The 14453-nt window shown below is 34.7% G+C and overlaps 1 protein-coding gene across 1 annotated transcript in view; it reads right to left on the reverse strand.

Moving 5' to 3' along the window:
- Positions 1-4317: 4317 nt before the first annotated feature.
- The window catches only part of IL1RAPL1 (interleukin 1 receptor accessory protein like 1), a 702239-nt gene continuing 692103 nt past the window's right edge, over positions 4318-14453 (reverse strand). Inside the window, exons 8-9 of the mRNA XM_059883865.1 lie at positions 11556-11726; positions 4318-11113 (exon numbers count right to left, since the gene is read on the reverse strand). Of these exons, the coding sequence (XP_059739848.1) occupies positions 10395-11113; positions 11556-11726 (890 nt within the window). The 3' untranslated portion in view covers positions 4318-10394. The remainder of the gene's footprint in view (positions 11114-11555; positions 11727-14453) is intronic.

Consider the following 14453-nt stretch of genomic DNA (forward strand, 5'->3'; position numbering starts at 1 on the left):
AATTCTTATAAGTCTTTATCTAATGTAGCCCATATATTGATTAAGGTTATTTAAATGTAATGCCAGTGTGCATTTTTGATTAGATTGCACATACCTTACACACGCACACACACTAAATACTTCATGTTGTCCAAGTCGACTGTTTTGAACTATTGTTGTCCAGAATGCTTTCTAAAAAGAAATCCAGCTTAATTGGTATATTGTCTCTTTCAGTTCAGTGTAGAAATAAAAAAGGCTATATTGCGCTCAATAAAATTCTACTGTTGAATATGATTTTTTTGGATGTTCTAGTGTTATAAAAGATGGTAAGTGGGCCTATAGTGGCTGTGTAAGTCACTAACACATGAAAAGTGGGAAAACTGAAACCAATTCTCTAGGAACTCTTTGATGTGGCCACTCTACAAAGAATATATAAGCATATTTTCTTTTAACTAACAGAAGCCGTGTCCTTGAAATTTGCACTTAGGATGAGTGATGTGATTTGTTTGTGAGACTCAGATATCAAATAGGACATTTCTTCTTAAGAAACAGAAACTGGCAAACTCATCACTAATACTCGTTCCTGGCATAACACAGAACATAAAGACCAATGCTAGCCTAGTGAGATAAATCTATGTGGCTAGAAATATATTGTTAGAATAAGTGATTGAGGTGTGAAATACAGAACCAACTGGTTTGTCATTGTTGTGTAGGTTGTCATTTTTCTGAAATGATGAGAGATGATGCATTTGATGGATCATCTCACATAGAATTAACTAAATTTATTGTCACCAAACCAATATAGTCTTGAACTGTATGTCATTCACTGAAATAGGGTTCCCCAAATTACATGCTCATAAACATTTCCTGGAATTTAATTGTTTTGTAGTGTGAGCCAATAATCTATGCTTTTAAGAAATGCTACAAGCAATTCTTATGTTAAAGGACATTTGGGAAAGTCTTCATCAGAGCTTATCTTTCTATGAATTCATTGTTAATGTGAGGAAAATAATTTTTAATTAAGTCTAAAAAATTTAGCACATTTTATATTGATGTATTTATTTTCACAACCAACATCTTTGGTATCCCTGTATAATGCTATTTTTTTCTTCCTTAACAGAAAGAGAAGTAACAATAGATGTGTTTTTTTTTAGAAGGAAGGTGTTTTTATTTAATGCTTACCTATTAATTAATTTTTTTTAAACTTTATTTTTAAACTTTACATAATTGTATTAGTTTTGCCAAATATCAAAATGAATCCGCCACAGGTATACATGTGTTCCCCATCCTAAACCCTCCTCCCTACAATGGTATGATTACTTTTTTGAAGTCATATATTTCATGACAAAGTTGCTTGTCTTGACTAGTTCTTGTGTGTGTGTCCTTCTTTTTGAGAAATTCTCACATAAACTGTTCTTCTATATAGTTCAGCTTTTCTCAGGGCTTCATTGGTGAGTTCTGGTGAACAAACTGGGAGGAATTATTAAAAGAAAGACCCAGTTTATGGTGACATTCATCCACTGCAAACTTTAATTTTGTATTCGAAAGAGTAACACCAGTTGTAATGATAGAAACAATAAACCCTATACCCTGTGTTTCTCAAAGAGGGGAGGTCCTTGGGCTACCACGTTAGAGTTACCTGTGGAGCTTAAGTAATAGATTCTGAACTCCACTCTCCTACCATAGGCATTCAATCTGAATTTCCATTTTTAACTAACTTCCCAAGCAACTGTTCTGAAGTCTAAAATTTGAGACTCATCTGTTTGGCTCCTATAGTTTTCAACTGTTGGTTATCTTATAGAATCACCTGGAGGGTATTAAACAAACAAAGCAATGGACTAACAATAGGGACAAACTGGACTAGTTTCATCCAAAATCTCTGGGACTTTGGGACGTTTCAAATTTCCCTGGTGCACCGAGGTCTTAGAATTATTACTAGCAGGCCCATTAGAAGGATGCTATGAAAGAACCATTCCACTCCTCACCAAACCTTTATATCACAGTATCAAGCATGCCAAAATCCTAATCTAATACATTAGAACATTTAGCAATAATTTTCCCATTTTATTGAGGAAAAGCATGCTGAGGCCACTGAAGGAAGGATTTTCATTCTGTGCTTGGTCTTCCTTTGAAGTTCATAGTTGTGTAAACAGTTCTTTATTTGCCAAAGACAATTGAAGAACTTCATTGTTTAATGTAAACCAGCTACTGATTTTCATAGTTTTATAGTTCTGTTTGTCATATACATGGGTTTTTGACATGTTATTCTGCTCTCTGATTTTGAGGATGTTCTTTTTTATTTCCCAGAAGTTGGAAATTGGACTGCCTTAGCAGTTTTTCCATAATCCAGTCATTCATAAACCATTTTGATGACTTTTGCCATATATCACCTTTCCTAGGCTATTATTTACCTATGTTTTTGTTTAATCATTTACTATATATTATTCTATCTGAAACAGTATCCACAAAGTTGTTTGATCTACTACTTAAGTTTTTTTTTTTTAATTTTAACACATTTTAAATCAAATACATAACTATTCAAACGAAAACTTCCCTCTGTGTACCATCTCAAACCAACATATCACTGGAATAAAAATCCCTAATTTGGGCAAACAATTGGCTAAAGTATTCATCAAATTTAGATGTTCTTTATCCTTCAGAATTTCACCCCACCCTCCTCCATACACATCAGTATCACTTAATCAACGAATTTGCTTGCATTACTCTACAGGCATACATACATGATAAAAATCCCACAGCAGTAAGTGATTGGGTTACTACTATTTTAATTTTCTGAATATTTGCCTTATTGTATGTTTCTATTCCAGTAAATGAGGATCTGATATCAATTAGGAGTCTTCTAGAAATAAGAAAGATGTTTCATGAGTATCAGTCTTTTAACCAGTTGTTAATAATATGAGTGTAATTCAAAGTTTCTGATAATTTATGTGTGTATGTGTGTGTGTGTGATGCGCACACATAGTCCCAAATGTTCTTCAACTATAGAGTTCTCTCCTGGTATTTTTAATAATAGGTCAGGTCCTATGACTCACAATTTAAAATATAATATATAAAATATACACTGAGTCATAACTCATACAACATTTTACTTTCTCAGTAGAAGTTATTTTTTTCACACTGAAAAACCCTATTGAGGTAGAAATGACTTTATGAAATTTTAAATTTATCAATTACTTTGACATTCAATGTGAAATAATCTTAAGTTTTAAAAAATAATACTTTCCATTTTTCATAATAATTTATCTCTGCTTCATGTTTAATAAGTGCTTCTTAAAAGTCTGTGCTAAGATATGAATTTTGCTGAAACAGCCCATTTATTCTAAAAGGTTTATGGTTATTCACTTGTTATCCTTGTGATGGAAAGATTTACCACTTTTCCCCTCCCCCAAATAAATAAATAACAATTTTATTTATCTTTAACATAAAATGAAAAGGGCAAAAATATTTCCTTTTAGGAGTAAGTATGCACGAAAACTAGGTGGAAATCGAGTTGAAAAAAAAGAAAAGAAACACTGATTAAAGATGCTGATCATTTTAAAATATTACCTGAGGGGACTTTATTTCAAGGTCCTTATGTGCACACATGCTCAGTCGCTAAGTCGTCTCTGACTCTCTGTGATCCCATGGACTGTAGCCCACCAGGCTTTTCTGTCCATGTGATTTTTCTAGGCAAGAATACTGGAGTGGGTTGCCATTTCCTCCTCCAGGGGATTTTCCTGACCCAGGGATCGAACCTGTGACTTCCATGTCTCCTGCTTTGGCAGGCAGGTTCTTTACCACTGAGCCACCTGGGAAGCCCGTCCTTATGTGAGTGGTACCTTAAAAAGAAAGGAATAAAATACCTGGGGATCAAGAAGTAAGGAAAAGAAGCAGCAAAGAAGATTTACATGTTATCATCCCTTTCATTTCTGTTCCTCAAAGGATTGTATGAAATAGATGAAAGGAAAATGCAGAATTTAACCTTGAAAAGATCATTAACATGATAATAACTTTTAAGAGATTGAATTTGTGACTCAAATTTCTCAAAAATTGAGAAGTGAAGAAAATAAAGAAGGATTGTAAGTGAACTTGAGTTTTAAACAAAGTTTTTCTTTTTGTTCAGCCAGTTGGCCATTTCTTAAGTCCCTTTCTCCATAATCTTAATATGAATTTTGTCTAAGAATTATAAGCATATACAGACATAAACAAAGAGGGAAAGAGAAATATAACAAGAGTTGTCAAATTAACGAAGGTACTTACATAGGTTCCAACAACACATTATTTAATTTATTTTCATCTATGATCAGGTAGAAACCAGAAGAAACATATGTAGCTTAATAAATAATTTAATTTCTTGAATTTCTATGTAACATATAAATTTATTTTTACAGGATATATAGAGAGCATACTCATAGAGAGCAACAGACTTATGAAACGACTATAAAACACAAATTATAATTCAAGTTTAAAATTTCTCATTTTTACACGTGTATTTGTCTATTGTCCTATTGCTAGTCAAAGCAAAACCAAATATATAATTGTAAGTATTCTAAGAAAAAAAAGAGCGCCTCCATCACCTACGCATGTTACATACATTCTAGATTGTACAAAATCAAAGAGGGTAGGCAAAACTAAAGGGAAACACTATGAAAAATGCACTTTTTACTGACTGTTGAACATATTTGAAAGCGTCTGAGTTTAAAATTTGATTTGAACACCAGCAGAGGAAAATGACCAAATTCATTTTCCTATTTGGGTTCTCTCAAACTCTGAAAATGTAAAAGTTTTTACAATTTAATAGCAGATTATATGAACATATCTCCACTACTTCAGTGGAAAAAACACACTAAGGATTCTAGCTACCAGGAGCATATGTTGCGAGGAATATGGACAACTGTCCACGTTTACTAACAGAAAGATGTCTTCATCCCAGTTTAGAATTAACCTAAAACACTCACATCCAATCTCCCCAAATTTAGACTCTCATTGACTAGTAAGGATAGATCCAAATTACTTTGCCACATGTTCATGCACTATGTAATATGTCATTTTACATTAAATCTTTTTTTTTTTAATGACCAGCATGCCCTTTGAAACTTAAGGTTATCTGGACTATGAAGACTGAAATTTACACAACATCAATATTACATGTAAGAGTCTCAAGTTCATGTGCAGTTCTTCGATTTCTACTCATTTAGTAGTGGAGGAAATAGTGTAATGACTTGTCTTTGTTAGAAAGAGAAGATTTTCCAGGCTGTGGGCGCTGGGGGATGTATTGTGAAGGTAGTGAAGGTAGTGAATGGTAGAAAACCAACAGTGCCTTACTTAACTTATTTCAGTGAACAATTCAGAAACGTGTTTGTCAGTGGACTCAGAGACTTTAGAAGGGCACTTCCTAAAGGGCAGAAGGAAATTTTTCTTTTTATGTCTCTTATTTGTAGAGATGTTTTGTGTTCTGAGCCTGGAAGGAAGAAATACTTGATGGAAAAATCAGAGCTGAGTTCTTTCTTTTCAGTCTGGGCATTTTCTATACATGTGACTGAAGTTTGATGATGACAGAACAGAGAAGATTAGGATTAAGTCATCATCATCATCATCATCACCATCATCGACCTCCTTCTCTTTACTCACACTGAGTCAGGTCTTACAGTTCCTTGTGACAGTATCTTAATTAACATAGCACCAACTTTCATCTTGCTGCCCACCAGGAGCAAAAAGTAAAACTTGAAATAACTACCATGTCAGTTCATTCTCAAAATTCTTCATATTGCCCCAAAGTTATATCATAAATCCTGAAACTGGCATAAACTCAGTTGCTGAAAACCAAGTATATAACCAACTCTAAATCTTGGCATAAAACCAGGTCCCTTTGGAAAAACATGTCAAATGGTTGTTTGTTCTACTCCTGCACTAAGTTATTTCTTCTTAATTTTGTTGTAGGAAAACAAATCAACCCAGAAAAAAGTTTAATGACATAAGGCATCATGCCAAATTGCATGATTTCACATTCCCTACCCCTCGGTTATCTTTTGAGTAAATTAAGAAATGAATAAACTATCAACTCTCATTTATTTGGATGTGAATTACTTGGTCATCTAAGTTTTGCCTCACTATAAACCAAGTCTCCCACAAAGTTGGGTCATGTTGGAGCAATTGCCTCTGTTAAAAGAACAATAATCATTCCCTGAATTTTCATGAATGAAGGTAAGAAATAGTAGCCATAACAGTGCCTGCAAGATACGTGGTTTATCTCAATGTCAGTTTCTGAGAACATGCTTTATATCCAAATATCATAGCTTTTTAGGTGATGGATGTCTTTGAGACTTACATCCCAGAAACACAATTTTGTACACTTTCACAATTCTGTCTGGAATTTCAAGTGTTTCCTTATTTCCTTTAATCAGTCTTACATACTTAAGGTGTCCTTAAACCCACCTTTAAGGTCTATTGTTAAGGATAATGCAAATTTGACTGTTGGTTGCTTTCTTTGTTCAGAATAATAAAGTGGGAAGGGTTAGTGATAAGGCAAGGAGTAGCTCTGCTTCCATTGACAAGCTGCTCCTTTTAGGGAACTCAGTTGCATCATCATCTCTTTGTAATAACTGTATATGTTGTTAAAAAAATTCTTTAGTAATAGGGAATATGTGCCTATAGATATAATTTCTAACCCATTTAATAATGGGAATAATGATCAAGTAAGTTCAGATCAGAAACAGTAAGGAATTTTCTGCTTCTGTGTCTCTATGTTCTCTTAGTTCCAGTCTGTCATTTTACTTGCATGGTATCAGTGATCTTTGAATTTCAATAAGCTTTCTTCTGGGACTAATGATATAAACTAAATTAAAACAAGAAAGAAACTAAGCACAAGATGAAAAATACTTCTTACAAAAAGGAGAACTAGGGCATCCAGAACCTGAAAATAATTGACAAATATACGAATGAATGTTTTCTTAGAAGTGGTGATCTTAATTTACTTAAGTGGTACCTGTCAAAGTTAATGACTATTCTAGGATAAACAAAACTTACTTGGCATTTAGGGTCAGCTCTCAGTTAACATCTGTTCTTGTTATAAAATGCTAAATAGTAATGAAATAAAGAAGAAGTATTTAGGTATTTAAGTCCATAGGGTTCAAATGCATATACTATGAAAAAAGTAATCAACACAAAATAGTTGACTGAAACAATCAGGGGTTTAGCTATAGAAATAGAGTAGGTTCAGGTATCTTAGGTTATTGTGTCTCGGATTTATTTCATATACTTGATCTTAAATCAGCTGGCTGCGTGAGACACAAAATCCTTCTCTGCCCACAGAAGACCTAAGGAACGGATTACAAATTAAATAATCAAAGATTTGAGCACCAGTATAAAGGGTAGGACGCTCATAGGCAGCAAGTAGAGGTTACATTAAAAAACCAGGTGGACTTAGGAATCCGTAACATGTCACTTGCAGTCTGAGTAGCAAATGATGAAAAACAAGCAATACCAAACATCATACATATCCAAGTCCAGATGTCCATTATCTCCCTCAGCTTGGCTAACAAATTCACACTTCCAACTGTGTTTTTACAACTAGAATATTCTTATCCCCCACAGCCCCCAGAGAAAAAAGAGAAGGATGAAACCTAAGCACTAGGGAAAATACATTTTTTTCTCTCTTTATTGTGAATTCTAACATAACTTTTGTTAAACATAGAGCACGTGAACATATGACAGTTTCCTTCATTTGTTCTCACATGTAGCTGATAGAGGAATACTCGGGAGGAATGTTTCTAAAGCCATAGAGAACTTCTTCTTCCATTGATTTTCTAGAAATATGACAAAGCATTAGAGGAAAAAGAAAAGCATTTTTAAGTTGTGAGAATATCAAATATTACCCATCAACCCCTGAATCATGCTATTCAAAGTGCTTAAATCTACACTAAAAATAGAACAAAAAATGTACTCCCAATGCAGCTAAATTAACACCTATGGATGCCTAAAATATGACTGTGGTCTGAATACTTCCTCTACATTTATTCCACACTTCCATCGTGCATTTAAAAAAATTAAAAACAAAAACAAAAACAAACAAAGAAATAAACCAGGCCATTGTCATGTTTACAGTTTTCTGAGCACTGGGGAAATCTGGAATCCAGTCCACTGAGGTCACTGCTACCAGTCCCTGACAGGTGTCCATATTATAAACAATGGCCTTCTTGAATTCTGAAAATAACCCAATGTGCAAAGCTGACCTTAAAGTTTATGTGTCCTTGCAGCCTCAGTTCTGGTTTGTGAAAACATGACACAGGTCCAAGGGGAGCACGGGAATAAAAAGAACAGATCGTGGACAAGGACCCAGGCAAGTTGTCAGGGAAATAAGCATTTTTTTTTAGCAAATAAAAACCAATGCACATCCTAAAGCTCCTTTACCTTGTCACACAAACATGAGATATTCGCAGCTTTACAAAATTCTTATAATCATCTCTCATACATTTGCAATTCAATTTTCCCCTCACCAATGAACTCTACTGAAGTTTACATTTTTTTGTGTGTGGCCAACTCATACCTTAGTATTGTGACCAAAACTGTAGAATTGTTTTCTCATTATATGGTGGTAGGAATAAACCAAACATATAGTAGTCACTACACAAGCCCACGGACAATGGCTGGAATGGAAGTTCCTACACTGAATCACTAAAGTAATGCATAAGTTCTATTATCAGTGTTTTCATCACATCGATTTTTTTTAAAAACTAAAAGCTACTTAGGTAATATTTCCCTTTAGCAATTTTGCCCTCTGCAAGTTCCCTTAGGATAGATTTTGTATCATTTTCAACATGAATATGTATTAGCTACTTATGTCATTGATTTCAAACATAAAGCTAAATGGTAAGAGATGAATTTCCTGGGAGCATCAGCTTTCTGTTTCTGACAGAATTATACAATTAAAATAAAACTAATTCTTTATACAGTAAAATTATTTTAAATACTTTCTCATCTAATTTAAAAACTATTTTGTGTAAATAATGTTTATTTTGAAAATACTGATTTCTGTTGGTATTCATATGTTTGACCTCCTGAGTTCTTATATAAACACTTTGAGACTAATAAGTGTTGCTTATGTTCACAAACTGAAACCAAACACTTGATTCTGATTATAGCACTGAAAATTAAATACAGTGAAGTAACATTTAAATACAAGGGGACCCCATAATAAGTTTCACAGATTTGCACTGACTCTTTAGAAAATAACATTTCTATAATACAAGGTGACAAAACATATTTTGATGACACATCCTGTCCTTCCCTTTGGTTTGGAAGCCTTCAATGTAAATTTCATTTTGACTTGTGTTGATTCACCCTTTTGAGTTAACTTGCCTGGCATTTGCACATAATCTCATTTGCAGAAAATCATAGAGGGAAAAGAGGAAGTAGAATAGTAAACAAAAACAGCCACAAACACATTCATGCCTTTCCAGGAAGTGATCAAATATAGGGCTTGATTTTTTTGTTTGTTTTTTGTTTGTTGTTTTTTTTTGTTTTTGTTTTTTTTTGTTTTTGTTTCTTTTGTTTTGTTCTGTGTTTATATATATATATATATATATTTATATAAGGGTACATCAACTCATTTAAAAAACGGAAACAACACACTCTCCCCCATTTTCATGCCCTTGATCTTCTCTTCTTAGCACTCTGTAGTGGTCACTGTCAAGTGACTAGCACACTTTTGGGTCTGGAGTGTATTCTGACGAGCAGTGAATTAAATGTTAAGACAGTTAGACCCCACCCCCCTACCCCTTCTCAGAGTTTACACGTCATGCCGCCATTAGAAGGGTAGAGGTGGGGAATGAGGTGGGACAAGGAAGAGATTCAGGGCTCTGATTGGTGGGGCCCTCCTATGAGCAAGTGTTCTCATTTTTTTTTCCGGAGTGGCAATGCTGGCATTCGTTGCACTGCTTTCTGAAGGCCCACATGGCCCTGCTGATCCTAGGTAGAACCCAAAAGAGGATCCGGTGCTCCTTGTCCCATCGGATAGATTTGTCCAAGCACCCCAAGGAAATGTTAAAAGCAAAACAAAAATCAAGGAAAGGAAATAAAAACCCATTCTAAAACTAAACTAATGAAGCAAAAAAGGGTTTTCTATCTATACATAAGTCTCTTCTTTAAAAAAAGGTAAATTTACAAATTCCAATGACATATAAAACAAAGTCAAAAAATGTAATGGTAAGAGACATGGTAAAACAGGAAGACACTGATGCTACAAAGAAATTGCAAAAAACATATGTACAAGACCCTGTTTTTCCTCATGTTCTAGAGATTGTAATGCATGTTTTTGTTTTTGTTTTTTAAACAGCAGCAGTCGAGGATTTAGTTCCAGGCACTGGACTGCAGACTCTACTCAAACTCCCAGGGACGGGGTGTCCCTTGCTTTTCTGTCACCAGATCACACTGGATATACTGGTCTCCCGTGGCAACAGCGGCAGGATGGCACTGTTTGTGTGGGCCTCGTCTGGATTCTGCTCCCTGCTCGATTTTGTCTGTGGCCGCTGCCCGTTGATGAGTGTCATAGGGATGTTACAATAGGTATGCTGATTGCCTATGGAGGTAAGAGGCAGGGTGCCAGTAGGAGGTACGTCATACTCGTAGCTTCGGTAGTAGTGTTTCTGACGCATTTGTGAATGGTAAGTGTTGTGAAAGGTGGATCGGAGATCTGGATGGGCAGTGGCTAGAGCTGTGGAGGTGGCGGCAGCCATGGAGATGGCTGAGACAGTCTGCAGCTCCCCAAAAGGCCCCTGCTCACTAACATCTAAAGCCTGCTCATGTGTAATGGGTTCTATCCTCTTAAAAGGCATTTCGTATTGTAAACGTTTCCAGAACTTAGAGTTCAACTTGTTGCATTTTGGTCCATGCCACTTAATAACGGTCAGGAGCTTGATGGTGTGCTTGAGGGCCTCCACCTCCTGGTAGTTCATAATTCCTCGTAGTTCACTGCACTCGATGAGTATCACTTTAATTTCTCCAGTCACAAGCATGTTTCGAAGTCTGGTCTCCAGCTCAAAGATGCTCCAGCCTCTTCTGACTACGTAATTTGGGGTCATGACAATAATCAGCCGCTTGCTCTGATCTACACACCTTGCCACATCTTCAATGTATGCTACAACAGAGAAAAGGGTTTATCAGAATAAGTAAATTGAACATTTGGTCCAGAAAGCCCCAGTGGATTCTCTTTCACACAGGAAAATGAGAATTGTTGGTTGTTAGGTAAACCCTTGAGAAGATGAAAATAGCCAATGATCACTTAGAATAGAGGATGGGGCTTTTGCTTCTCTCAGTGATTGAAATATTTTCCCAGGTACAAATCTCTCATTTGGTTTTTTTAAATGTCAAGGCTCATAATATGAGACGCTTTATAGAATAGTGGAAGTGGTTTCCTCAGGGGTATCAAAACTTATTTTTCATTTGAACATATCATGCCATTTCTTTCTTGAGAAACTGACAGATGTAGAAGAAGCAAAAGTTAAAATTTTGTCTAAAAATGATGACTACACAGACAGATACAAGGACACACACACTCTTAAATGAAAACATGAACTTACTTCCAGTTGGGATTAAATCTCTATCTGGTATAAACAACTTATATCCATAATGCTTTTCAAGCATATCAGGAAGGATTTCAAGAGCAAAGCGTTCTTCTTCCCCAGTCTCTTGATTCCACTGGTCAGGATCCACTTTGGTATATGATAAGTATGCATCGTAATCTTTATTATCTGTCAAAAACATTACAGAGTAAAGCTGAAGTCACTACTCTACAAAGAAATCAATAGGACATGAGAACAATCACCTTATTTCATAAGTATCTCCAAATGTCCCATTTCTCGGAGACCAGAGGAAGAAGTTTTTATTAATTTTCATTAATAATTCAATAATGCCAAGTATCATGGAATGAATTTGGGGGTATAAAGGAGTTATATTTTGTTGTTATTAAGACAGTAGGAGAAAAATTAATGAAAACAGCTATGAAATGTTAACATTAAACATTTTTGATGCACAGATCATAGACAATTTTGACAGCTTATAATAGCCACATATTTAGATAATATGTTCTTATTCTACATAATTGTACATTTCACCTAATCCTTCCTTTGATGATTTTACCCTGTTGAAAAAAAAGAAAGAAAATTGAAATTGGCTTGGCTGGCTTGAGGAGTGGTTTTTAGGTTGTGTGCATTGTGCTGATTTTCTTTTGGGGAAAAGATAAAACTTGGAATAATTAATTTTTCTTTGGGAGCTGGTTCTTGGAGTTCAGTATTAAGACTATTAATACGCTGAATTATTATAGAAAAACATATTGTTTTCCTGATCTTCACTTATCTTACATGTAAATTACTGCCTAATTTTATTTCATTATGTTAATCAGTTTGACTGAAAGAATCAAAAATTATAATACAAATGAATTAAACAGTTCTAAAATTTGACTTCTTTCCTCATTCTTCTCCATTTTTACATGAGAACCCTTCAAATATTTGATGACTACTATTGTGCATTATCTTTATCTTAGTGTAAACATCCCAAAATTCTCATTTGTTTTTTCTTAGAACAAGAAGTCATTGATCTTCTTCTGCAGAATCTCATCTGTCAATTTCCTTTTCAGAGTGTGATATCAGGATTCATAATTCACCTCAATTCTAAATACTATCAGTAGGCTGTGTCTATCAATATCAATATGCTTAGGTCTCTTTTGTGCTTCCTTGATGATTGTCATTGTATTATTTGATTATTAGATCAAGTTGAGTTGAAACATTCCTATATTTCAGAACAAAAAGATCTTGGCATTTGGTATAGAAAATTTTAAATATTTGGGATATAAAATATCAAAGATAGAGGGGCATCCATGACTTGCTCTGGGTGGCTCTGGGACACTCCTTTTGACTTCAAAGACACTAAAACTCACTTCTGAAGGTACATATGTATGTTCATTTAGTAGTCTGATAATCCTGAGCTACCTAGAAGTCATTCTATAGCTTGTTATGGAAAACTCAGAGAACTGTTTACTTCACTTAAGGTTAACACAGGCATATAAGAAACTAGCAACTCTACTATAGGATCCCTGGGGAAATAAAAAAACCTTAAGCTATGGAAAACTTTTTAAAAGCAACTTTCAGGTAATAAAAAAAAAGTAATCATCCCAATCATGTCATATTTGGGTATTTGTCATTTTCTTTACAACAAGATATAGTTGTACACAGTAATTCAATTTTCACAAAAATGATAATTATATTTATTATACCATATATATGCAGATATGCCAGTGGTCTATAGTGGTACCACTCTGTTGATGTAAATACTTGACTAAGAAATAATAGAAAATAGCACACAATAAAGCTACAGTATAATACCAGTTAATATTTAATTAAAATGTCCATTTATTAGATAATCACATGCCATATCTATGAGATAAAATCTTCCTTCACAATATGGGTCAGTAACTTCCAGTCTAGTAGAAGATGTAGACAAGTCCACAATCTATTTCCAGAGGATAAATATGTTGCAAAGAATAGTACAAGCGTCATGGGCCAATGGGAGGACTCTTTAAGCCAGATTGAAGATTGCAGAATGATTTCATGCATATACTATTCTTTTTCTGGGATTATTTCTCTTCTAATTTTTTACAACGTACTATAAAGTACTGAAGTTTGCCCCAATCTGGGATGGGTAATGACTAGATCCTCATTTTTCACCTTTTGTCTTGTATAGGCTCAAAAGCATTTGAAAACCAGATCAATACAAACACCAAAGAGAATAGTGCACTTATGACCACATGTAAACAACTGGTCCACCAATACTAGTAAGTTCCAGATGGATGTCACTTTTGCTTACATGACACTGTTTCTGGTTCTCCTGCCTCATCCATGGACATCTCTCTTCCAATTCATAAATGCTATCATTTCTTAAGATGTTTCCTGTGGCCTGTTTCATTTGTCTCTCAGCCTATGTTCCCTTAAAAATCTTTTTCTCCCATTACATCAACAACCACGTCTATGTAGATGTCTCCCTAACTTAGATGTCCAATCTTGTCTTCTTTCTCATGAACCTGTAACCTGGACATTCAACATGTTCACAACCAAACAAACTTTCCACCTCAAGCTTTGTTCATGTTTTATTTCACTTAAATTTTAGTAACATAAGAATCTCACGTCTATAGTCTCTAAATGTCAGATGCATATTCCATTTATCTCTTCTCATTATCAATAATCTCACAGCCATTCACTGGTAAAAATCCTTTGGATTGTTTCCATATAGGGTGAGGTCCTACTCTCTCCTCAGCTGCTATAATTATATTTTATTGGGTCTTTCCTCTCTGTTTCCTTATTCTTCTGGCCCATTCCACATAGAATCAGAAAATTTATTTTTTCAAACCTCACAACTGATTACATTTATGGTAGCTTGAAAAATACTTATGGCTACCCATTGTCAAAAAGCCAGCAGCTATCTCT

The sequence above is a fragment of the Bos taurus genome, chromosome X (assembly GCF_002263795.3).
Source record: "Bos taurus isolate L1 Dominette 01449 registration number 42190680 breed Hereford chromosome X, ARS-UCD2.0, whole genome shotgun sequence".
NCBI classification, from domain to species: domain Eukaryota; kingdom Metazoa; phylum Chordata; class Mammalia; order Artiodactyla; family Bovidae; genus Bos; species Bos taurus.